The sequence below is a fragment of the Eubalaena glacialis genome, chromosome 1 (genome assembly GCF_028564815.1).
Source record: "Eubalaena glacialis isolate mEubGla1 chromosome 1, mEubGla1.1.hap2.+ XY, whole genome shotgun sequence".
NCBI lineage: Eukaryota > Metazoa > Chordata > Mammalia > Artiodactyla > Balaenidae > Eubalaena > Eubalaena glacialis.
Window position 1 is genome coordinate 202,683,440 of NC_083716.1, and position 26,376 is coordinate 202,709,815.

At 41.1% G+C, this 26,376-nt stretch overlaps 1 protein-coding gene and 1 non-coding gene across 3 annotated transcripts in view; both read right to left on the reverse strand.

Annotated features, from left to right (window-relative positions):
* Nucleotides 1–26,376, reverse strand: part of RFTN2 (raftlin family member 2) — a 65,665-nt gene that overhangs the window by 11,080 nt on the left and 28,209 nt on the right. For both annotated transcript variants that reach the window (XM_061185983.1, XM_061185990.1), the window contains exons 6-8: nt 21,774–21,895; nt 20,119–20,222; nt 2,793–2,871 (exon numbers count right to left, since the gene is read on the reverse strand). In XM_061185983.1, the coding sequence (XP_061041966.1) occupies nt 2,793–2,871; nt 20,119–20,222; nt 21,774–21,895 (305 nt within the window). The remainder of the gene's footprint in view (nt 1–2,792; nt 2,872–20,118; nt 20,223–21,773; nt 21,896–26,376) is intronic.
* Nucleotides 6,135–6,208, reverse strand: TRNAW-CCA (transfer RNA tryptophan (anticodon CCA)). Its single transcript has one exon. It is a non-coding gene; the product is annotated as a tRNA-Trp (tRNA).

Here is a 26,376-nt window from a genome sequence, read left to right on the forward strand (position 1 = left end):
ATCTCAGTAAAAGAGAGAACTTTTTTTTTCAAGGGTTAAACCCTAGATCAGTTTCTACCAGCCCATGAAATGTATCATTTTATTGAAAACTCATTAACAATCCTAGGGCAATGTTTGTAATGGCTCAAATTTCCACCAACTGGTTTTTAGAACTAAACACCTTTGGGCTTCCCTGGTGGCACAGTGGTTAGGAATCTGCCTGCCAAAGCAGGGCACACGGGTTCTATCCCTGGTCCAGGAAGATCCCACGTTCCACGGAGCAACTAAGCCCGTGCGCCACAATGACCGAGCCTGCGCTCAAGAGCCCATGAGCCACAACTACTGAAACCCGCGCGCCTAGAGCCTGTGCTCCGCAACAAGAGAAGCCACCGCAATGAGAAGCCCGCACACCGCAACAAAGAGTAGCCCTCGCTCGCCACAACCAGAGAAAAGCCGGAGCACAGCAAAGACCCAACGCAACCAAATATAAAATAAATAAATAAATTTATTTTAAAAAAAAAGAACTAAACACCTTTGAAATAATTCTTTGAAAACCTTTATAAACGAAGCAATCCCCTCATCAGCACCTCCCAAACAACAACTGATTTCAAGGTACAAGCAAAGAATAGTGCCATTACAGACCTACAACTGTAGGTTGTTTTTTTAAAAAAAATAAAAATTTTTTTCAAGGCATTTTATAAATGTATAACTTTCACAAAATATATATGAGATAGCTAAATTAACTCTATGGCGATACTGATAGTCTACTACCTTCTCGAGATAAAATAACAAATTATTTCCACTAGAGAAAACTAAAAGAATTTACAAATTGGTTTTCTATTATAGCTATTACATACTTCAGCTCCAGACTGAACCACCTACATGTTCTGCCCTGAAATAATCTCAATATCCTGAGATTTCCTGCTAGGAAAATTGAAGATTTATCAAAGGAACTAAAAATAGTAAATCCGTTTAGAAGTAGAATTCTAAGCTATAAAATATATTATTCCTGGGCTTCTCATTGATGAAAACTGACCATTTATGTACTTCCTTACTATTATATAAATGAGCCAGAAATTTTATATTAACAATGAATGTAAATATAAAGATTACCCAAAGAAAAGCTACCACTAGACTACTGAATGGTATTTAAAGTTAAACAAAAAGAGCTCAAATATTTTCAGGGAATCAGAGAACTAATATCTAACCCTAAGAAAGGAGACCATGAAGCAGCTGAATTTGGGTCTTATATCTTCACAAACACCAATTCCAGGGCCCTCAGTTAGTCAAAATCCCATGAGGCTGTGAATTCTGTTGATCTTTCTCAGAAATGATGGCTGTTTGCAGAATGTTTAAAAAAAAAAAGAAGAAAGAAAAAGAAAAAGAAAAGAAAAGGCTGTAGCATGGTGAGAAGTTGCTTTGGGGAAGGAGAAAGAAGAATGAAAACCTTTTCTGGCCATTCTTTACATAGATCCACCTTGCTTCTTCTTAACCGAATATTTCTTAATGAACTCGTGAACTTGAGCCACTCTCAGCGGGGTTGGGAGGCCCTGCTCACCTGTGGGCTCTAATTCAGTCTTTCTAAAAATCTGTATACTTGATCACTCTGCTCTCCTCCCATGGGAGGAATCTTCCTATCCACCTTTCCACCTCTCTACCTGCTTACCTATGGAGCCAGCAGGAGTCTTTCCAAAATTAATGTGAGACAACGTAGCATGGCTGCATTACATACACTGTCAGTCTAGCTTTGCTAGTTTAGAAAACTTTAAAGTTTTCTAAAACAATATTTTCTTGATATACAGAAAAAGAATCACTTCAAATAATTTTCTGGTCTATTGGCAAACTTCCTGTTTTGAAGGTTATGCTTTAGTTAATTAATGCACAGATTGCTTCATTCAATGATACTATTCTAGGTGTGCATCTAGTAGGGGTCTATTAAGGATAAGGTGACTTGAGGCTCAGCATAGCCCTTCAGCAAAGGGCTGAAAAAATATTACCTTGAGGAGACAATACAAAAGTGCTGTCAGAAGTCAAGATAGACAAGATCACACAGATAACACGCACATTCACTTATAAGGCTTATAACTGTGGAGAGGAAAAAACTTTTCCTCTATCATCTTATGTTCAGTCTCTCAGACCAGCAAATTAAACTAAAAAAAGATTAATAGAAGAAAAGGTTTATTTTGGATGCACATGGGGGCTGCACAGAGAAGTGAAACCCCAAACAGGCAGTTAGACCGGGAGATTATATATCATTTTACAAGGGGTGATAAATTGTGGTGAAGTGACTAGACAAAGGAAAAGGGGTTTGGGCTTCTAGGGGCAGTAGATTGTGGGAAGGTAAGTATTTGGAAAAACTAATGGAAAAGAAGGCTTTAGTAAGGTTTGTTTGTGGGGACTACAGTCTGTGTCGTTCCCAGTGATAAGAGTCATCTCTGGTACAGGAGAGGGAGGCAACTTTACAAATGGAAATTTCTGTCACCTTTTAAAAGGGAAATTTATGCTCTGCTTTTGTCAGAAAGGGAGAGGGTAGAGAGGTCCTCCTGTGTCTGCTGTTTTTTAATTGCTTTTAGCTCAAAATAGTAATCCTTATGCCCAAGTGGCATATTTTGGAGTAATATTCTGATCCCCTTCAGAACTGTCTCACATGCCTGTTTGCTGGCACATTTCCTTTGTTATATGTTGGCTCAGAAGACTGTTTCCTTATCAAATCCACACTTCCTCATCTGTTCACCATTTAGAATTACAAAGAGAGTTTAAGGATTAAATGCTTCAGTGTAACATTTAGTTCATAAAGCATCAATTTTACTCACTTCCGGTGTTTGAGCGGCTGAATTCCACATAACTGGTCTCTGAAGAAACACAACCTGCTTTGTAGCCAAATTCCCTTCACTGAAAATTAAAACAATAGCATTAGTATTTGTAAATTAGTAATTCTCTATATTTCACACTTGGCTAGAATGTTCCCTATGTGTCCTTTGTAGAATAATCTTCTGATCCAACAATAATTATGAATATGATTCTATATAAGTTGAAGCAGATAAAACAGGGAAAAAAAATATCCCTAAAGACTAAATATGGTCATTACAAAAGAAAATTTTAATGTTTAAAACTTGTAATCTCACTGTACTAACATACTTAGTTTCATCTCTTTGTGTCACCTCCTACTCTTTATCAACATGTGTATTTCTGCATGTCTATAACTTCTGCATATTTGCATTCTGTATTCTATGCTTATCCTTTTTCTTGTTTGTACTCTAGGATGATATTCTTAATAGCTGCATGATATCCCAAAGAATTAAGATACCAAAATGTACTAAGCCTTTCCTTTATTATTGTAAAATCAGGCTGTTTCCAGTTTTCTGCTAATTATAAATAATGCTGCTATAGAAATATGTACAGTCTTCCTTATTCTTTATGACTTATTTCCTTGAGATAAATTCTCAGGAGTGGGATTATTAGGCCAAAAGTGTATGATTTAAGCTCCTTGGTATGCATTGTCAAATTTGTCTCATAAAAAGAAGAGACCAGTTTGGGCTGCCACGTGTGAGAAATTTTATATACACTTTCCATTGAGGGACTTCAGCCACAGCTATTTTCATTTTCAGATGCTTCTTTGTAGTCAGCTACTCAATATTCTCCTTATTTAACTACCATCATGGCAAATTACCCCTTGCCAAAGACTACTTGGGGTTTGGATTTCTCTGAAATGCTTTTCACAGAGTCTCCATGGATTTATGGGGAGGAGTGTCTGTAGTTAATGTTGCTCAGTTACGACTTTTATTATGCAAAAACCCAAACAAAACCTCACTATTAGCTGCATTTTATGCTGAACTCCTTTTCAGGAAAACAAATGCAACATTGAAACTCTGGCCCTAGTGGTTAACCCCACACCATTTGAAAATCCCAAACTTACTGATACTATTGAATTTTGAGAAACCGCAAATCTTCCCACAAAGTGGTAATGAGAGACTGCTTCTTTTTTATCTTTATTTTTAAAGGACTGCTTCTAGTCTAATCTTATTTTAGTTCGACTCAGTCTTTGATTAGAAGAAAAGACTTGTTATGAAATATACCCTAACTTTTGGGAACAACTTGAATCATCAGGAGACATCAGTTATGACACAGGAAGGGACTAGCGGTGTATAGAACAGGCTGGTTTGTTTGGGAGGCTGGGAGGATACTCGAAAGGGCAGTGGCTTTGGAACCAGATGGGTCCTGGGTTCAAGTCTCAACTCTACTGTAAAACAAAGAATGTTGCCGACCATCCAGTTCTACAAAAATCAAGTCATTAGCCACTGCAGCCACTGACCTACAATTCACCGTGAGAGGAATTCAGGTGAAGATCAGGATGACGCACTCAGTGCTCTGGGAAAACAAGCCCTTACATAGCTAGAAATATTTCAGGAGAAATTTTTTTATGAACCTGGATTCTTACATCTTCCCATACTTAGAAAAGATCTAACGTCATTAACTGAGATACCTGTTCCTCATGACTAACCTTCTACCAAATGTGTGCCTGATTGCACGTGACCCTTCTCCAAAACCACATATATAGGGACTTCCCTGGTGGTCCAGTGGGTAAGACTCTGAGCTCCCAATGCAGGGGGCCTGGGTTCGATCCCTGGTCAGGGAACTAGATCCCACATGCATGCCGCAGCTAAGCGTCTGCATGCTGCAGCTAAGCGTCTGCATGCCGCAACTAAAGATCCCACGTGACGCAACTAAGACCCAGCACAGCCTAAATAAATAAATAAGTAAAATATTTAAAAAAAACCACCACATATATATACTGACCTGCCCGCCTCACCTCTTGGGAGCAGTTCCTCAGAGCTCTTTGAGAGACTGTATCCTGGGCTAGAGTCCTTGGTAAGTCCCCAAATAAAACTGAAACACACAGCTCTCATGTTGTGTTGGGTTTTCTTTCCCAGTTGACACTACAGTAATAGCCGACGATACCACCTCATAGCTGGTGACTTTGGCAAAGTTTTAAAATTCTCTTACATTTCCTATCAGGGCCTTTGTAATGGTTAAATAAGTCAGTGTGTATGAAGAGCCTCCGCTGTGCCTGTCACTGGAAGGAGCACAGCAAATGGGATTTCCCTCCAGTTCCTCCATTCGTTTAATGCAATGTGGGGCGGGTTAAGTGGGAGGAAAATATCTCAGAATCAAGAATATCTTCCAGAGAAAACAGTCAAGGGAAAGGGGACACAAGAATAGAGAAGAGGTTTCTGGCTAATGTTCAAGGTGTGTGACCCAGGTGGAGAATCACGTGAGGGAACCAGGCCTAGAACTATTCAAAGATGAGAAGGAGGGATCAGGGTAGAATTATTCTTCTTGAACAGGAAGCAGGAGAATGTCAGGGTAGAGACTGGGGATGACCCTGGAGTGAATTCTCCCCAAACGATTATAGGATGGGGCAAGTCTGAATGCACTAGGGTGTGATGTTTGGCCGACAGCAGGCTTCTCAACCTTTATGAATGGGGTAAAACAGTAAGTGTGGAGACAGTTTCTCAAAGGCAGAGTATCTTAGGACAGTCTCTGGATGCCCAGATAAGACTTTGGAAGGTTAGCATCTTCCCATCTCTTGGAAGGTCCTTAGAGCCAGACCCAATTTGAAATACGTCTGAGACCTTTCTGTCCCTGGTTTTCTAAAGGACATTCTGATTTAAAATATGTCCTGCTATTTTCAGAACATCTGTGAGATGTGGAATGCCTTTTGGTTTGGAGCATCTAATCATGGTAGAAAGAGAAAGAGGTCTGAAGACTTACAGAGGGACAACTGTTTGATAGGGCAAGTGAGTCACTCAGTCTCCAGTAGCTCCTGAAGTAACTCTATTTACTGAGCTTGGAAAGGATATTTCCCCTGTAGCATGGGTTTCTGAAAGGATTTGCCTGGTGAAGTCATTACAGGACCAGAGAGAACTTCAAATGCTCTCCTGGAAGCTCTAAGAGGACAGGGCCTACATCTCCTATTCCCTACAGAAATTTTTATCCAAAAAGTGCTGTTAGTTAACTGAGTAACTTAGTACCTTCCTGAGAGGCAGTTAAGAACCTTTGTTTGTTTGTTTTTTATTTTTTAATTTTAATTTATTTGGCTGCACCGGGTCTTAGTTGTGGCATGCGGACTCTTAGTTGTGGCATGTGGGATCTAGTTCCCTGACCAGGGATCGAACCTGGGCCCCCTGCATTTGGAGTGCGGAGTCTTAGCCACTGGACCACCAGGGGAGTCCCATAAGCTCATCTTTCAACGCAGGCAGACGTGAGTGTGGGATATCTAGGGAGAGCGAGCCAGGTACTGTATTGACAGCACAAGCAGAGCGGCCAGGCCACAGATGGGGGAGAAATGCGTTCAACCGACTCTACAACTCTTTACTACAAAATATTTGGACACATCATTTCTCTGGGATGTATTTATCAGAGAAGCAGTGGAGTGTGTGAGAAATAGTATCTATGGCTTTAGAGTCAGATTGACCCTGGGTTTGCATCCCAGCTCTGTTGCTTGCTAGCTATGTGACGCTGATGTAGTCACCCTATCTTTCTGAGCCTCCTGTTTCTCTTCTGTAAAACGCAGATGGTTCTAATAATACCAGTGAGGTGGTGGATGTAAAGTTCTTTGCACAGACCCTGGAGCATAGCAGATGCTCAGTAAATGTTTCCTTCTCCCTTTCCTGCCTTCTTCTACTCATTTCATAAGAAAACAAAAAGAAGACTCTCTACTTGGGTGTTTTTAAGGGAGAGGCGTTTGCTATGGCATCAACAGACAATCAAGAAAAAGCCTGGCTTCCCACTAACAGAAGATCTCATGGACTAAACTAAGAAAAGTAACTTCGATTTGTGCAATGCTTTCAGTGTACTGAGTATTTTCCATGTGAATTAGCGTATTTGTTTCTTATGACAATCCTTTCAGGTGGGCAGAGAAGATATTATTTTCCCCATTTTATGAGTAAAGAAATTGAAACCCAGAGTTTTGTCATGAATTGTCTCTAGTTTCCCCCTTTCCACAATACCACACCATCTCTACAGCAAGTGTAGAATGAACTCAGGGAAGCCCTGACTACAGAGAGGAATGGCCTGGTTTAATTCCATTCTGACTGTACAACTTTATAATGAATGAATAAATGTAGACTATTTTGCAGAAGTCCAGATTTCTATGTTAGCATCTCCCCAAGTTATCATTTCAGCTTATAATGTTGTTCAGGAGTTGTAATGGACAATAACAAAGGAAATAAAAACAAGGGTTCATTTTTTTCCTGGGCCAATTAGACTATTTAAACAGAACATACAGGTCCTGGTGTTAGTATGATGAAAGGAAGGAGAGACAGGAGCAAGTTCATGATCTGTGGCATTTAAGTGCCACATAAAAAGTGAATCACTGAAAGCTTTGCCTTAAATAATTGTCCCCATGAATTCAGTTTTGCACAAGAGTGAATAAGTACTACTTATAAAAACAAACAAGCAACAAAAACAAAACTAAAAAGCAGTTCTAGCAAGGTTTGATGATATCTTTAGTGATATTTAAATTTAAAAATTATTTTTGCAGGAAGTTATGAGGACAAGTTGAACTTCTGCTTGGTCCAATATTTGCTTACAATTTCAAGCATCTTTGAAACAGAGCTGGAGACTTAGAATTTATGGGTAGGTGGGAGAGAGTCTTTCTACATTCTTTGACATATAAAAACCAAGGTCATGTTTGATTGGCCTGTGGGAATCGCCCCCTCGACTCAGTTGCTCGTGGCTGAGTTTCTGCTTGTGGAATTCTCATACCTGGAATGCCCATGCCACCACCACTCCTCTTCCCAGCCTGCCCATCTTTTGAGATTCATTTCAACTGTGACCTGAAAGCCTTCAGTGATCCCTCAACTGAAGAGCCACACACCCTTTTCGGGGCTCCCATGGAGCTTAATCCCTTTCGCAGGGATTTATCAAGTGGTCACTGGTACACATGTTTCCTTCCTACTAGGTCTAAGCTCCCTGAAAAGCTAGTCTCCTTATCTCTGCATCTTCCATGTTAATTAGCAGAAAGCCCCTTTTAAAATAGTGCTCCTGTTGGTGGGAATGTGAATTGATACAGCCACTATGGAGAACAGTATGGAGGTTCCTTAAAAAACTAAAAATAGAACTACCATACGACCCAGCAATCCCACTACTGGGCATATACCCTGAGAAAACCATAATTCAAAAAGAGTCATGTACCACAATGTTCATTGCAGCTCTATTTACAATAGCCAGGACATGGAAGCAACCTAAGTGTCCATCGACAGATGAACGGATAAAGAAGATGTGGCACATATATACAATGGAATATTACTCAGCCATAAAAAGAAAAGAAATTGAGTTATTTGTAGTAAGATGGATGGACCTAGAGACTGTCATACAGAGTGAAGTAAGTCAGAAAAAGAAAAATAAATACCATATGCTAACACATATACATGGAATCTAAAAAAAAAAAAAAGGTTCTGAAGAACCTAGGGGCAGGACAGGAATAAAGACACAGACATAGAGAATGGACTTAAGGACACAGGGAGGGGGAAGGGTAAGCTGGGACGAAGTGAGAGAGTGGCATGGACTTATACATACTACCAAATGTAAAACAGATAGCTAGTGGGAAGCAGCCGCATAGCACAGGGAGGTCAGCTCGGTGCTTTGTGACCACCTAGAGGGGTGGGATAGGGTGGGTGGGGGGGAGACGCAAGAGGGAGGACATATGGGGATATATGTATATGTATAGCTGATTCACTTTGTTATACAGCAGAAACTAACACACCATTGTAAAGCAATTATACTCCAATAAAGATGTTAAAAAAAATAGTGCTCAGTAGATATTTGAAGAATCAAAGACTTTATGAATTAACGGGCATTTGGTTTCTGTGATAATGTACTGATGCCAGAGGACACGCTTTAAAAAAAAAATCATAGCAAGTGAGCAAAGCTTGCAGGAAAGACAAAAGGCTTCCTAGGTCTTTTTACCTCTACAAATTTCATTGACATTCAGTATGAATCTTTTAAGATTTAGCTCTTCCTTCTCCTCCTCACAAAACGTATTACTCAGGCACATCAGCCTATAATAACTATAGCTTACAGAATTTTATGTTAATTAAAAAAATTAAAATGTCCCACGTTATGCCCAAATTTAAAAACAATTCACTCCTTGCTTCCTTCCATTGCTTCAGTGAAGGGAGAGATTTCTTAAACAATACACAAAAAAGGGTAAAAATTGATATATTTGCATATTTTAAAATTAAAAACTTCTGCTAATCAAAAGACATCATAAAGAGAGTAAAAAGACAAGCCACAGAATCAGAGAGTTCATTGCAACACACATAACAAATAAAAAGTCTCATCCAACATATATTTAAAAACTCCTATAAGTACAATTTTAAATGTGGGCAAAAGATTTAAACAGGTACTTGACAAAAGAAAAATCTCAGTGGTCAATAAACTTATGAAAACGCGCACAATTTTAGTAGCAATTAGATAAATACAAACTAAAACCATCCTGAGATCATACTATATATACAGTTACCAGAATGACAAAATTTAAAAGTATGACCAATTTTTTTGTTGGAGCAATGGGAACTTTCACATCCTGCTGGTGGGAGAGTAAGCTGCAATATTCTAGTTGGAAAGAGTCTGGCATTTATATCTAATAAAGCTAAAGAAGTGCCCTGTGAGCCAGCAATTCCACTTCCTGGTCTACACCCTTGAGAAACTCAGGCACGTGTCCTCAAGTTCAGGACAGCATGATTGTCATAGCCAGCGCCTGGAGGCAACCAAACCATCAGCAGCAGAATAGATAAACAAATACCTACACACAACATGGATAAATCTCACAATGCTTTTTTTTTTAATTTAATTTTTAAAATTTTATTAATTTATTTATTGAAGTATAGTTGATTATATGACAATATTATATTAGTTTCAGGTGTACAACATAGCAATTCAATAGTTTTATAGGTTGTACTCCATTTAAAGTTACTGCAAAATAATGGCTATATTTCCCTGTGCTGCACAATATATCCTTGTTGCTTACTTATTTTATACATAGTTGTTTGTAATCTTACAATGTTAAGTGAAAGAAGCAACGTGTGAAAGAATATATATAATTCCATTTTTAAAAATTCAAAACAGGCAAAACTAAATAGTACTATTTAGGGATTCAAAGGTGAGTGGTAAGACTATTAGGCAAAATAAGGAAGTGATTATCTTAAAAGTTGGGGTAATATTGCCTCTGCGTGAAGGGAGTGGGTGTGATAGGGAAACACATGGGGTACTTCTAGGGTGCCAGCAATATTCTCTGTCTTGCCCAGTGGTAATTACACAAGTGTTTGTATAATTATAATTATGCACATTTGTGTTCTATGTACTTTCTATATGTGTGTTTTATTAACAAAATTGTTTTAAGAGTATATGTAATGCTGATATGTAGGAGAATGGTTGTGGATTTATACATGATAAAAATGCTCCCTCCCCTTTTACATTTATTGTTTTGGTAAAATCTGTCTTGAATTCTTTTTTTTTTTTTTAATTGAGGTATAGTTGATGTACAATATTATAAAAGTTTCAGGTGTACAACATAGTGATTCACAATTTTTAAAGGCTATACTCCATTTATAGTTATTATAAAATAACTTGGCTATATTCCTTGTGCTGTACAATATATCCTTGCAACTTATTTATTTTATACGTCGTAGTTGTACCTCTTAATCCCCTACCTCTAGCTTGCCCCTCCCGCTCCCCTTCTCCCTCCCCTTCCCCTCTCCCCTTCCCCTCCCCCTCCCCCTCCCCTCTCCCTACTGGTATCCACTAGTTCTCTGTATCTGTGTGAGTCTGTTTCTTTTTTGTTAGACCTATGAGTTTTAAATTAGGAGAGGTCTTTAGGAATTCATTCACCTGTACCTACTTTTCCTTGAATATATGCTGCACTTTGCTGACTCTGCTATGTGCTTATGGTTGCCAGAAAGAGGAAATACTTTGTGGTATTCATACTTCCACTTTACACCTTCTGTGCTCATAGCAGACATCATTAACTGATCACATTCTTTTCTGCTGATCCTGGTTTTAGAATCCTTGTTTTTATGGTGTTTAGGCAACCACTACCCACAGACCAGTGCTGCTGTGTGAGATGACACCTGTTTATTGTTCCTGGTTAGCCCTATCTGCCACCAGGAATTTTCTCTCTAAAACTACTTTTGGAAGCTCTATTCTTTCTTAACGGTGCCTGCCCCTCAGACTTCTCAGCCTCCACAGACCTCCTTCTCCTCTTTCACTGATGTCCTCTACCATATTCACCTGCCTTACACTCAACTCTTTTTTCACTATTGCTTCCCCAAGGAGCCTTTTTATACATTTTCTCCCGAATTCCTTCCCCTTGCCCCATTAAATTTTAATAACAAAGATATGCCACGTATCTGTCTATGTACTGTGACCTTTTAGAGGGCCACAAACCTTTGTAATATCTAAGATTTTTTTCACCTCCCCCATAACCAGTTTTCACCCCCTTGTGGCAATGTCACCTCTATTGAGAATATATGCTCTAGACCGCTGTTCCACATTTGTTATTTGTGACTGTATTGTCTCTCCACGTAGATTATGAGTTCCTAGAGTTCCAGCCAGGGTCTGCCCCTTGAGTGGGTAAAATATTGCCTTATACATACCAGGCACTCAATAAATATTTGAGTTGAACTGAAAGAACTTTCTGTTTAAAATAAAATGCAAGAATGTGAATCGGTTTGAATACAAACTGAGTTGGTTTCAAATGAGTGGCTTATTTGCAACTGCTTAATCACTTGTGAAATAAAAATCTTATAAACAGATTCCATTTATAGCTTCAAAATCCATTAGACTAGAGAAAACAAAATTGTTAGGTTAATTTGTATTTTCTGATTAGTTTTGCATCATCTTATACATTAATTAATTGCCATAGTTTAAAACTGAGTTCCCTTACTGAGTTTATGATTAATTTCTCTATCCAAAACTTTATTCATTTTCTTGTCCCAACCCTGTTCCCCTCAGGACTGAGGCATATCAAGGAAAGGCGTGGCGGTGGTGGTGGGGGCTCCCCTGGTGGTGCAGTGGTTAAGAATCCGCCTGCCAATGCAGGGGACACAGCTTCGAGCCCTGGTCCAGGAAGATCCCACATGCCGTGGAGCAACTAAGCCCGTGCGCCACAACTACTGAGCCTGCGCTCTAGAGCCTGCGAGCCACAACTACTGAAGCCCACGTGACACAACTACTGAAGCCCACTCACCTAGAGCCCGTGCTCCACAACAAGAGAAGCCACCGCAATGAGAAGCCCGTGCACCACAACGAAGAGTAGCCCCCGCTCGCCGCAACTAGAGAAAGCCCGCGCGCAACAACGATGACCCAATGCAGCCAAAAAACAAACAAACAAATAAGTAAATAAATAAAATAAATCTATTAAAAAAAAAAAGAAAAAGGGGATTGAAACCAAGCAGGACCCTGTGGGGCCTTCTCAGGTACAAAAGCCCCTCTGTGTCCCCTGTTTCTTTCTTTTTTTTTTATAGTAATCTTTTATTTATTTATTTATTTTTATATTTATTTTTGGCTGTGTTGGGTCTTCGTTTCTGTGCGAAGGCTTTCTCTAGTTGCGGCAAGCGGGGGGTCACTCTTCATCGCGGTGCGCAGGCCTCTTCACTATCGCGGCCTCTCTTGTTGCAGAGCACAGGCTCCAGACGCGCAGGCTCAGTAGTTGTGGCTCACGGGCCTAGTTGCTCCGTGGCATGTGGGATCTTCCCAGACCAGGGCTCGAACCCGTGTCCCCTGCATTAGCAGGCAGATTCTCAACCACTGCGCCACCAGGGAAGCCCCCTGTTTCTTGTTTGTAGAACAAAAGGCTTTAGTTTTCTAGGTCTTTCCTGAGTTCTAAAGATCAGACACAAGCAGTTAAAGATTAGGACAAGAGGCACAGCACTCCTAGTTCCTCCAGAAGGGATATCTGATGCATATCTTTAAGTTGTTCAGTAGAAATTAAGACCCCCCACCCAAGTGGAGGATGGTGGCCACATGCTGACCACAAGCAGGGAGACCCCAGACTGGTTGGAACCAGAAGGTTGAGATTCCCAAGACATCGCCCTGTTACCTCACTGCCAACCAATCAGAAGGTCCACGAGCTGATCATGCACCCTACAATCCTCTCTCCTAACACTGTCTTTAAAACCCTTGCCTGAAAGCCATCGGGGAGTTCGGGTCTTTGGAGCATGTTCTCCTTGCTTGGCACCCTGCAAATAAACCCTTACTTTGCTGCAAACATCCGCTGTTAGTTTGGCTTTCTGCACCATGGGCACATGAGCCCTTTGCTCGGTAACACAACTCAGAAATAAATGAGTAAATTCCTGCTTTTAAAATATGAAATAGGGTTTCCCTGGTGGCGCAGTGGTTAGGAGTCCGCCTGGCACTTCAGGGGGCACGGGTTCGAGCCCTGGTCTGGGAAGATCCCACATGCCGCGGAGCAACTAAGCCAGTGTGCCACCAACTACTGAGCCTGCGCTCTAGAGCCCGTGAGCCACAACTACCGAAGCCCGCGCGCCTAGAGCCCGTGCTCCGCAACAAGAGAAGCCACCGCAATGAGAAGCCCGCGCACCGCAACGAAGAGTAGTCCCTGCTCGCTGCAACTAGAGAAAGCCCGCGCGCAGCAACGAAGACCCAATGCAGCCAAAAATTAAAAATAAATAAATAAATTTATTTTAAAAATATGAAATAAACTTTACTTTTTAAAAGTAGAATTATACAATTAAATTTTAGCTTGCACCTTTGTAAGCTAGTCCTTAGTCACGAAGTTCCTTTGCCTTATGACCTTCATTTGTTTCTCAGATATCAGTACATGTGTTAAAGACAAAAAAAGGCACTTCCACAATTTAGCTCCTCCCAACCCCTCCTCCTGACAAAATGTTAGAAATTTAAGTTCAGATGAAGAAGTGTGGTAACTAGAAGTATATGTAATAGACAAATTGACTATTTCTTAAAAAACGTGGGCCTTATCAAAATGCTGCTCACTGCAAGATTGCTACAAGCTTAACTCACAATGGAATTACACAATACTGTTTCCACAGAAGTTAAATTAGAAAGGGAAGAGACTGGCATGAAAATGGACCAAACGTGAAACCCTCGCCTCTCCCTCTAGTGTATATAAATAAGCAATTCCTGCCTTGGCTACCACTTGGGACTTAGAGGAACTTATTTGTGCACTTAAGTGTCTCAAATAACTGCAAAGACTTCTAGTGCTTCTGAGCTGTGGTGACCACAGGGCTGTGGAGCCTTTTCCTTAAGGGGTTGCAGAAAATGGAAGAGGGGGCGGGGCCCCTGACACCACAGTGAGCAGACAATTTTCTCTTTTTGTTATTCACATCTTGTCCTTTATGACTAGACTTTTTAATATTCTCTGTACAGTATAACTTGATTTATTGTACCAAAAGCCCCCACCTTTAAATTCTGTCTTCTGAGATATAAATGAGGGTGTACACTTTTCTTCTATCTTGTGTTCTAAAATGCTTTCTCTTTCAATGTTAGGTTATAATTCCATATTTCTGCATGTGCATCAGAATCACCTTGGATTCTTGTTAAAATGCACATTCCCCCTTCCCTGCCCACCCCAGATTATTACTGGGGAGAGGGGAGCTGATCTGAGGTGGCCAAACAGAGGGAACTCTGGCTCCTCCTTCCATTTTCTTCTGGAGATTATTTTAAGGTCAGCAATATTAGCTGCTTGTTCAGCTAATTGGATCCTCTACCAGATTTGCCCTGAAGAATTTAATGTAAATTTTCACCTTGATTTTTTGGAAAAGGATTGGGCCTATTTGTATAATTAATTATATAGTGATAAGGATTAAAAAGGGATTCTGGCAAGTTTTCAGGGCTGATAACAATAACCCTTGAATAAGGTAGTGGTATCAGATTACCATATCTTGATGTTTCCATGGTAACACAGCTTTAAACCTCAGTGGTATGATCTTGCCTAAGGTAATGGAGCCAACAACCTTAACCTAAGGACACTCTGGGAAAACAACTTTATGCAATCTGATAACAGGATATATTTGTTTGTTTTTATTGAAGTCTAGTTGCTTTATAAGACTGTTAGTTTCAGATGTACAGAACAGTGATTTAGTGTTTTTGTGGATTATATTCCATTATAGGTTATTACAAAATAATGAGTATGTGAGCAGATAGGGTGGTTGGGGGGGGGTCCCCAGAAAAAGAGAACCAGGCACAACTTTCTTGACATAAGAGAGGCCATTTTGTGATCTAAGCCTGGACGCAATGCTTGCCCTTGAACAGGTCTCAGCAAATAATGATCTTAAGAGAAAAAAGGAATGCAGGAACAAATGAAAAGCATTCATGAAACAAGAATTCAGCAACAAAACAGTCCTAGGTCCTCCTCAAGGGATGTCCATAACAATCTGATACAGAACTTTGAGATCTGCAGGAACTAAGGCCCCACCCAGGTGGAGTACGGTAACTACAGGCTATGACCCCAGCCTGGTCAGAACCTAAGGAATGATGATGTTGACCTTTACTGACTCTTGTGACTTCAACCAACTAAAGCTTAGACTCTGGTTAACCTTCCCCCCAATTCTATGCAGAATTCTCCTCTGCTCCAGCCCCTTCATGAACACACATGTACCCTTAGCTTGAAACTCCCCTAGTTTTGCTGTTCGGGGGAACACTGCTTTGGGAAAGATCCTCCATGTTCTCCTTACTTGCTGCAAGTAATAAATCCTTCCTTCTCCTGATCTTGGCTTGGTTGTATATTTTGGCTTGACACCTACCAGGAGGCGAACCCAGTTTTCGGGTAACAGGTATAATTCCCTGTGCTCTACAGTATATCCCTGTTGCTTATCTATTTTAAATGTAGCAGTTTGTATCTGTTAATCCCATACGCCTAATTTGTTCCTCCCTCTTTCCCTCTCCCCTTTGGTAACCACAAGTTTGTCTTCTATATCTAACAGGATATATTTGCGTAAGGAAAGAAATGAGAGGAAAATACATTACGTAGAGACCATTCAAGTTATGGCTTAGGTGATAGAAGAGTAGAAAAAATTGAAATTACTTAAGACATTATTGTTGTATATGAGTCAAAAATATTTAAGGAAGAAAGTTTTCACTGGCAGTAGTTCTAAGTTATGTTTTAAGACATGTGGGCCCAAAAAGAAAGATGATAACATTAGTTTTTCTGGGTATGAGCATAACGTGTAAGCAATGTATCTTTATAGCGTCATTATTTATTTCTGTCCCTTTTACTGGCTTGTAATACTCAGGGCTGATTTTGTATACAGTGAACTACAGTACTGACATTTTCTGAAATATCCTGATTTACGACAGGCCAAGCCATCATGCTTTTACAATTGGCTTCAACTTCTTAGGGATTTTGGTTCTGCGAAAGGATTAAATCCTGTATAATAGCTCTAATTTATTAGCCTAGTATGCACAGGCCCTGCATTATCTTGCTCAATCATCAAGATAATCCAGTGAAGTTGATATTATTGTATCATTTTCCAGATGAGGAAACTGAGACTTAAAGAGGTTCCCAAAATCATATGGCTGGTAAATGGTGAAGGTATAATTCAAATGAGATCTGCTTAGCTCAAAGCCTGGACCATTCTTCTAGTTTCAGAAACTAAAAACTTTCAGGCAATATCCCCCACCTGGACCAAGATGAACTGCACGTAATATTTTTATTTACATTTAAAGATGACCTGGCTCATGAAAGAATGCTGGTTGTGGTCCATGAACCCACAGAAATTATAAACCATCTTTGAGGAAGGAATCAGTCCATCTAAAGAGTGTATTAAAGGGAAAAATAAGACAAAGAAAGACATGGAGCTGCAGCAAGGGGACAAAATGGATGAAGAGGAAAAAGAGAAGAAAACCACGTCTCAAACCCCAAATTCCGCAGGACAGGACTATGGTGCAAAAAAGGGTTTACCAGAAGTTGCCCTCGGTGTTCCTTTTTACCTGATATCACCTGCACGAAAAAGTTGGTGGTGGAAAGTATGGTGGTACCTGCCCTATAGCCCTGCATTCCTGAGGGGTCCCCTGGCAGGAAGAAACCCAGAGAACTCTTGCAGTTTACCAGAAAAATGTTCCATAGTTCACAGTATCAGGGTCAGTTCTTCTGGATGCTGTCTCTTAAGAATTCACAACCTTCTAGATTAGAAAAGAGTCTGGAAAAATATGTATTAGCCTTTTATCATTGGTTATTTTATAGTTATTATATATAGTGGTATTAAATGATGAGAAATGTTTACTTTCCATGTGAAAAAAAAAAAAAAAAGAAGATGACCTGGCTGAAGGTGACTACTATCCTGTGTGTACTGAAGCAGCTAAGACGAGCATGTGACTGTCATAGGGACAGCATATTTGGACAAGAATAAAAAGGCCCTGCCTTGTATGGAGGTTTGTGCCAGACACTGGTGGGTGGGGCTGGGTGACGAGGCTGCTGGCTGCAGGGCCTTGGAGGGTCCTGGTAGCCCCTTTGCTAATTTTTTTTCCTTTTTTGGCTGTGCCCCGCACGGCTTGTGGGACCCTAGTTCCCTGACCAGGGTTTGAACCTGGGCCACCACAGTGAAAGCGCTGAGTCCTAACCACTGGACTGCCAGGGAATTCCTGCCCCTTTGCTAATTTAATTGCACATAAGATGAGCCTTCACAAGGAGGGCCTGAAAGGTCCACTCTGCCTCCACAGTGTCTTGGTGGATAGCAGGGGTACTGAAGAAGCTGGGGATGGTGGCGAGGCAGTGGCGCTAGCTCTGCTCCAAGGATAACATACAGCCACTCCTCACGCCAGTGAGCCTCCTAATCACTTGGTCCAGCCTGTGACCTGACGCAGTTTGACACGCAGGACAAGGTGGCCGAGCCAAGCATGGCTCCAGGCTCCACCACCCTTCCCCATCACAGTATGCTTGAGACCTCTTCCTTCCCACCTTTGGTCTCAGTCTTGTCCTCATTCCCAAACCAAGCAGGAGATGCTCAAGGAGTGCCAGCCCGTGTTCTGTGGCTCAGCATCCAGCCTGTTAGTCTTGCCGTCTAATCTAGTGCCTATTGAGTCATTCACAACACTTTAGGAAATATTTAGACTCATGGGAACAGAAGCCCTGAGTGAATAGGAGGGAGGAATGAAAAATATATTTTTCACTGGGGAAAAAGGAACACGAAAGGTTCAGAACTCAGAGCACTTTTAGGAAGGGTTAACTATAATGGGCCAATGAAACCCTAAATGTACACCTAGGAGAACCACCGAAAAGAGGTGAGGAGGCCAAATACACAAGTTATTCTGAGGGAGGGTGGGGAGTGGGATAGATCAGTGGCTTGGCAGATGGAAGATGAGGGGTGGCAGCGAAGTGGAATTTCTTTCTCTCTCTCCTGCAAAGATCCTCAAATGTTGATGAGCTTCTGAAGCTTGTGAAGATGGAGATTCATGGACCCTACCCTCAAAGCTTCTGACTGTTCCATTGGGATGAGCCTCTGGCATGTGTATGTTCCTAGGCACTCCAGAGTATTCATATTGCTTGGTCTGAAGACCAGATCTTGAGAATTACTGCTGTACTGTGGTCTGACAGGTATGTCACAGATTTTTAAAAGTTGGGTAATAATTCAGAGAGTTGTCACGCACAGTTTGAGAACAGTTACCAATAAATCTCTGAGAAGAAAAGCAGATTAATTGCTTTGCTTACTTCTAACCCCTCCTTTTAAAGCTTGAGTGTCTTTACTCTGTATCCACTTTTATCCCTCTCTCCACCTGAAGAAGGTGTGGCTTTATTATAGAGCCATGTCAATCAAATGTTTTTAAAGTCTGTGGGGAGGTAGGGTTACTGGCCAGGGGTAAAGTTGCTAAACTAAAGGGTGGATGAGACTGAGGAGAGGGGAGCTGCTTCCCTTAGCTATACGTGACCATCAATGTTAAACCATGGTCGACTCTGCTTAAAGGGAAGGCCCTTTATTGTCCTCTACTATACTGTCCTCTGTAGGTAGTACCAGCCAGGCAGGGCAGCCTTGTCAGTCAGTCATTTTCTGGATGCGAAACAGGGCAGAGGGAACATTTCTAAGTCCAAGGCATAGCAAAGCACTTTATACAGAGGGCTTCATTGGTCTCTCTCTCTTTCCAGACAAACAAACAAAAAATAACAACTCAATCTTTTCCTTTCCCAGGAAAAGGAGAAAAGAAAAAGCCGGTATTTGTGAAGTGTTGGCATTTTGGTTCTAATGTAGGTATTTATTTTAGTGGAAATAGCTGACAAGTCCATGCTTCAGGGGAAAGCTAACCCCCCACACTGGAGGGGAGGAATGGAAGCAGAAGCACTGACGTCCCTCCATCCCACGCTCTGGGCCTCACTGCATCCCTAACCCCAGCTGCGTGCTGGCCTGAAGGCAGTTTCACACAGGCAGTGCAGAAGTGCAGGACAAAGGGTCCTACAGAGGGGGCTGTATTTTCTGTTTGCAGATTCATATCTGCTCAATCTTCACTCTAGGGAAGAATCGGAATCTCAAGTTGGAAAAAAGAAGGTATAGTAGTACAGTCTTTGAGGAGAGAGGCAGCCTTCTGAGTGCTGGAAGCAGCACTGAGTTGGGAGTTGGTCTACCTTGCCCCTGCTCTGGCTCTGTCATCATGAGCTCATATGCCTTTGGGAAGGAGATGCAATTAATAGCTTGTACATACATAGTCAGCCCTCTGTATCTGCAGTTCAGATTCAGCCAACTGTTGATGGAAAATATTTGAAAAAACAGTTCCAGAAAGTTCCAAAAAGCAAAACTTGAATTTTCCAGCAACTATGTACATAGCATTTACATTGTGTAGGTATTATAAGTAATCTAGAAATGATTGAAAGTATATGGGAGGATGTGTGCAGGTCATATGCAAATACTATGCCACTTTATGTAAGGGACTTGAGCATCCCGGATTTTGGTATCCATGAGGGTCCTGGAACAAATCCCTCATGAATACTGAGGGATGTATATAACTCTAGGGGGTTAGATTTGCTGATCTCCAAGGCACATGGAATCAGATTAGAAGTTCAGTGAAATGCTTTTTGTAGGCATTAAATAAGCATTGTTAGGTTGAATTATCTAACAGATGAACTCTATTTTACAATGAGATGAGAGTGTGTCAGGATACTTTTGGCCTTACCTGTCATGTCTCAGTATAGGTGTAGGCAACACGCTTGTCAGGAGCCATCCAAACTCAGCCAGAGTGTGCAGCAGAGGGCCATAATCCGTTTTGATTTCACAGCCCTGTGTGAATAAGCACAGAGTTCATAGTCTAATGACAAAGACAACCAGCTACACAAGTGATGACAATGAGGGTGAGAAGTGTTAGGATAAGGGGAGTTCACGCTCCATTAAGTGCAATTTCACCGGCTGCAGTCTTCCTGGGCTTCTTTTCTGCTCCCTCTGCCTTCCAACCATTCAACCAAGTTAGAAACACTGGGGATCAGAGTGGAGAGAGGTTTCCATGGGGTTCTCTAAGGTTGGGGCCTATCTTCCCTCAGTCTTGTTTGGGCATCAAACTTTAATATATGGGGGACTCTGGGAATCTGCATCTTAAAAAGCTCCCTGGGTGATTTGGATCCAAGTAGAGTCCATACACTTTCAGAAACACTGGTCTAGGGGCTGGGAGTTAGGACAGGAATAGAGAGTGAGCACTGGGGAGTGAAAGGTGAGAGGAGCAGAGAATCTTCACTGCTTTTTACTCACTTGGAATTGATTCTTACTTGGAGCTTTATTTCTTACCCCAAATCCTTTTTTCCCCCTCAATGGGATTTCCAGTATCTTTTTCTTTCTTTTCTTTTTTTTAATTAATTTATTTTATTTTTGGCTGTATTGGGTCTTTGTTGCTGTGTGCGGGCTTTCTCTGGTTGTGGCGAGCGGGAGCTACTCTTTGCATGGGCTTCTCCTTGCGGTGGCTACTCTTGTTGTGGAGCACAGGCTCTAGGCACGCGGGCTTCGGTAGTTGTGGCTCGCGAGCTCTAGAGCGCAGGCTCAGTAGTTGTGGCGCACGGGCTTAGTTGCTCCGCGGCATGTGGGATCTTCCCGGACAAGGGCTTGAACCCGCATCCTCTGCATTGGCTGGCAGATTCTTAACCACTGCACCACCAGGGAACCCCGGATTTCCAATTTCTTTGAAAATAACCTATGTCTCTCTAACCTTTGCAAGGCCAGAAAGGCAAAAGTGTCCTTGAGAGAGGCTGTCAGTGAGGGCCTCATGCACATAGTACAATATACCTGAATTCAGTCTGTACACCTCAACGGCAGTCCATTTGGTGACATCTGAATTCAGAGTGCACAACAACGGCAGCAATGTCATCTCTGATTAGGAAGGACAATGCTGTGTGTACATATTTGGCCTGGTGAGAGAAAGAACACCTTTGGATATTTTTGCCTTTGAAAGTCAATTCACATGGTTAAAAAAGTCAGTCACATTGGTTGCTTGGATATAAAATTGACTGATTTTTTTTTTTTCAGTTTCAGCTAGTTGTCATGGCATTGTGTAAAGAGAATCTCAGTGCCAGGGGACTTTGTTTAGGACTAGAATGCTAAATCTTTGGGACTCTACTGTTATTTATGTACAGATAATTATTTTGCTGTCTTTTAACAAAGCTGAACATTGAGTAAAGCAAATCACCTTTACACAAATTTGAAAGTTTGTGATGCATTTGTGATGAAATTCTGAACACTGAATAAAAATGTGTTTGAAGAATACTGTATGTGTTAGGCAATGAAAATCTTTAACATGTAAAACTAAACGTAATAGTAAAGCCAAATTGTCAGAAAACTTCAATTTACCTCAATAACTGTCCATTGTTCTACTACGATGGCATCATTTCCTTTCCTGCTGAATCCTGGAACTCCAGAGCCTTCTTCTTCATAGATAAAGAATCCTTCCAAAGATTTTGGCAAATGGTCCCCTGTGAGGAAAAACATACAATTAAGAAGAGTTGTAAATACTCAGAGTCTCTTAGGATCATCTAAAACCTTAAATGACCCTTGTAGGAAGCTGAAGGAAAAACATATCACTTAATAAACACTTGTTTTAGGGGACTTCCCTGGCGGTCCAAAGGCTGGGACTTCGCCTTCCAATGCAGCCAGGGGGTGTGGGTTCGATTCCTGCTCCAGGAGCTGGGATCCCACATGCCTTGCGACCAAAAAACCGAAACATGAAAAAAAACCAGAAGCAATATTGTAACAAATTCAATAAAGACTTTGAAAATGGTCCATATCAAAAAAAAAAAAAATCTTAAAAAAAACCGCACTTGTTTTAGGTGAATCTATGACATCTCCCTTTGAAGGTAATTTTTTTTCAAAGATCAAGAGAGTTTTTTTAAAAAAAAATTTATTTACTTATTTTATTTTTAGCTGCATCGGGTCTTAGATGCAGGCTCTCTGGTTGTGGCCTGAGTGCTCAGTAGTTGTGGCAGGTGGGCTTAGTTGCCCCGTGGCGTGTGGGATCTTAGTTCTCCAACCAGGGATCAAACCTGCGTCCCCCTGCATTGGAAGGCAGATTCTTAACCACTGGACCACCAGGGAAGTCCCTCAAAGGTCAAGATAGTTTTATACTTAACTGAATTAAAATCAAACTGTAAACATGAAGACTACAATAGCAAAAACAAGATAAAATAATATCATACAGTGAGAAGCAAGTGGATTTCCTAAGCTTAAAAAGCATCTGGGGGCTTCCCTGGTGGCACAGTGGTTGAGAATCTGCCTGCTAATGCAGAGGACACGGCTTCGAGCCCTGGTCTGGGAAGATCCCACATGCCGCGGAGCAACTAGGCCCGTGAGTCACAATTACTGAGCCTGCGCGTCTGGAGCTTGTGCTCCGCAACAAGAGAGGCCGCGATAGTGAGAGGCCCGCGCACCGCGATGAAGAGTGGCCCCCGCTTGCCGCAACTAGAGAAAGCCCTCGCACAGAAACGAAGACCCAACACAGTCAAAAATAAATAAATTAAAAAAAAAAAAAAAAAAAAAAGCATCTGGAAATGACCTTCACCTTGAAATCAAATTTTGGTTTCTGATCTATATGTTGTACGCATGTTAATTATACTATTAAGAGAAACAACATCAAAAATATTAATCCTTGAAACTACAGGTGTGATATCAAAACCAAGGTGACGTAAGGTTATTTAAAAAAATATAAACACAGAACAATTCTTTGCTTCAATGATGCTTAAAAAAAAAAAAAAAAAAGAATGGTAACAGGAAGATCCTAAACAGAAGTCATTGTCAAAAGAATTCCTGCTGGGAAGGAAGTTTTAAGGGAGGGCCTCTCTGACATTTTTTTGAATAGTTGACAAAAACCAGCTGGCCAAAACTAAACTGATTTTATGGAAGTTCTTTTGTCTCCTATTTTGCAATAGGAGACAATTTCCCATGGTCATGTGCTGGTTAAGCATTCTGGTTTCATACAGCATAAGGTCACATCAAAGTTTCCCTTGTTGACAGTTATCTAAATAATAACCTACAAAGTTTGCAAAAGATCTATTAAGCTTAAAGATAAAAAAGACAAAAGTAATTTAAATGTAATTTTTAGTTTTCATTTTTACTAATGGGCTATATATAGGCTTTAAGAGAAAATCACTCTTATTAGTATTTTTACATCAGTTACAGTTAGGGCAGAATATCATGAAGAATTTACATTATTCAGAGCGGTCCCCAACAACCCAGTAAAGTTTAATTGACTTGTTGGAATTGTTTTTCTAATTACAGTATATGTTCCACTTTCTTTGATGTACTTGTCTACTGTCATACCAAAGTGACCAGTGGAACTAAATCTGTTTTTGGTTGTAAGTTTAGAGCATCACAAGACCATCTTTAAAATTGTATATTTGGGGCTTCCCTGGTGGTGCAGTGGTTGAGAGTCTGCCTGCCAGTGCAGGGGACCCAGGTTTGATCCCTGGTCCAGGAAGATCCCACATGCCGCGGAGCAACTTAGCCCGAGAGCCACAACTACTGAGCCCGCCTGCCACAACTACTGAAGCCCGTGTGCTCTAGGGCCCACGTGCCGCAACTACTGAGCCCGTGTGCTGCAACTACTGAAGCCCGCAAGCCTAGAGCCCGTGCTCCGCAACAAGAGAAGCCACTGCAATGAGAAGCCCACGCATCGCAAGGAAGAGTAGCCCCCACTCTTCTGTAACTAAAAGAAAGCCTGTGCGCAGCAATGATGACCCAACGCGGCCAAAAATAAATAAATAAATAAATAAATTTATTTTAAAAAATGTATATTTGCCTCAAGTCCTTTTTTAGAATGGGGGTATGAACTTTAAAAATAATTATATACTGTGATAATTATGTAGTTAATTGTAATCTGCTTCTTATTCACTTTAGGATTATATAATTGTAGAACTATGGGTTTTGTGGCTTTGTGTTTTTCTTGTTCTCGGTATTGAGAGTCCCTAGTACTTCTAAACTTCTTTTGGTTTAAAAGAATAAAAGTATGGTAGACTCATACACTGCAATACTACCAAGAACAAAAAAGAAAGACTCACTGGTATGCAACAACACGGATGAATTTCAGAGATATTATGTTGAGCAAAAGAAGTGAGATGAGAAAGAATACATACTGTATATTTCAACTTACATGAAGTTCAAAAACAGGCAAAATTAATCCATGGTGCTGGAAGTCAGAATAATGCTTATCTCTGCGTGGGAGGTTATTGATTGGGAAGGGCCATGAGGAGGCCTTCTGGGATTTTGGAAATGTTCTGTATCTTTTTTGTTTTTTTTTCTCATTTTTTCCAGTTTTTTTGAGATATAATTGACATATAAGGAAATGTTCTGTATCTTGAACATTTGTGTTCTATTCTGCAGTACACATAAGATTAATGCACCTTACTATATGTATCTTATACTTCAGTTAAAAACAAAAGACCTGCCTTCTCACTTTAGAGCTCCCCAGGTTCCCTGGCTAGCTTTCTTAGGGACCATGCCAGTCCTTAGAGCCACAGAAGAATGATACTTCCACAGGAGAGAGTATTTCTCTCTTGAGAAATTCTCCCTAACAGAAGTGGCAGCTAGGGAGGGTGGCAGGGAAGGCCTTGGGGGGTGGGGGAGGGGTGACCATTTGGGTGTTTGGTGTGTCAAATCTTCCAGGTATTGGGGTGAGGTGATAATTCTGAACAATTACTTAATAACTGTCCAGAACTGTCATCTCTTTTTTTTTTTTTAAGATTTATTTATTTATATTTGGTTGCGTTGGGTCTCTGTTACTGCGCTGGCTTTCTCTAGTTGCAGCGAGTGGAGGCTTCTCATTGCGGTGGCTTCTCTTTTTGCGGAGCACGGGCTCTAGGCACATGGGCTTCAGTAGTTGTGGAATGCGGGCTCAGTAGTTGTGGCACACGGGCTTAGTTGCTCCGTGGCATGTGGGATCTTCCCGGACCAGGGCTCAAACCTGTGTCCCCTGCACTGGCAGGCGGATTCTTAACCACTGCGCCACCAGGGAAGTCCCGTGAACTGAGTCATCTCTTAACATCACTTATCTCAGAGCTTCCCACCTTGTGTGCCTTGGCCCACTGGTGTGCTTAGAAGGGGTACAGGTGTGCTAAGGCACAGGGCGCCCCCTCCTGCCCAGAGCAGCCTTTCCGCTTATACCCATGTGCCCTACAATTTTACCATTTTCTATGTGTGCATAATATGAAAAAGTTACAAAGCATTGGTCTGACCCACTGCTTCTCAATTTTTTTTTTTTTTTTTGGCCAAATACCATCAATAGCAAAGGAAAGTACACTTGTATCACTGAAGGATGGTCTCCAGGTACAGTTTGAAGTGACTTGTGGCAAAGCATACGTTTTCTTTAAAGTCTAATGTTATATCTTAAAAACCCATGCAAATTTTGCATTCTATTCAAATATGTTCATATGACGTGAAAAAGCAATGTTTTCTCTTCTGCTTTCCCCATCCCCAATCTTAAAGGAATATTGACACTCTAGGAAGAGGTTTATCCTGTGAAGTTGTGTACTCCCTGGCACAAAGCTGCATACCCCTAGAGTACTTTGACCCTGGTTTGCGAAGCACAAGCTTAAAGAATTTCCAGGGAATGGTTTACTTGTCTGGAAATGTGATCTTACACATTCATTTCAGCTAGATGTGACATTGACATTTCTGTAAATGTGAGGAAATGTAACATTCCATTTTAGTATTTGGGGCCAAGTGTCATTTTTGGCATTAAACTGCCCAGAGGGTGGGCCTGGGACCACGTCTGAGAAGTGGAGGGCAGGCACATATGGGAACTCCCGTTCTGTATCTCTTTTATGAGCATTCTGTCTCCAGAATGCATCTCAGCCTGTTTACTGCTGCCCATCCACCATCATCTCTCTGGATCACTGCAATAGCCTCTTAGCAGCCTCCCCACTTCCATGCTTGCCCTCCATGATCCGTTTCCAAAAGTAAGTTA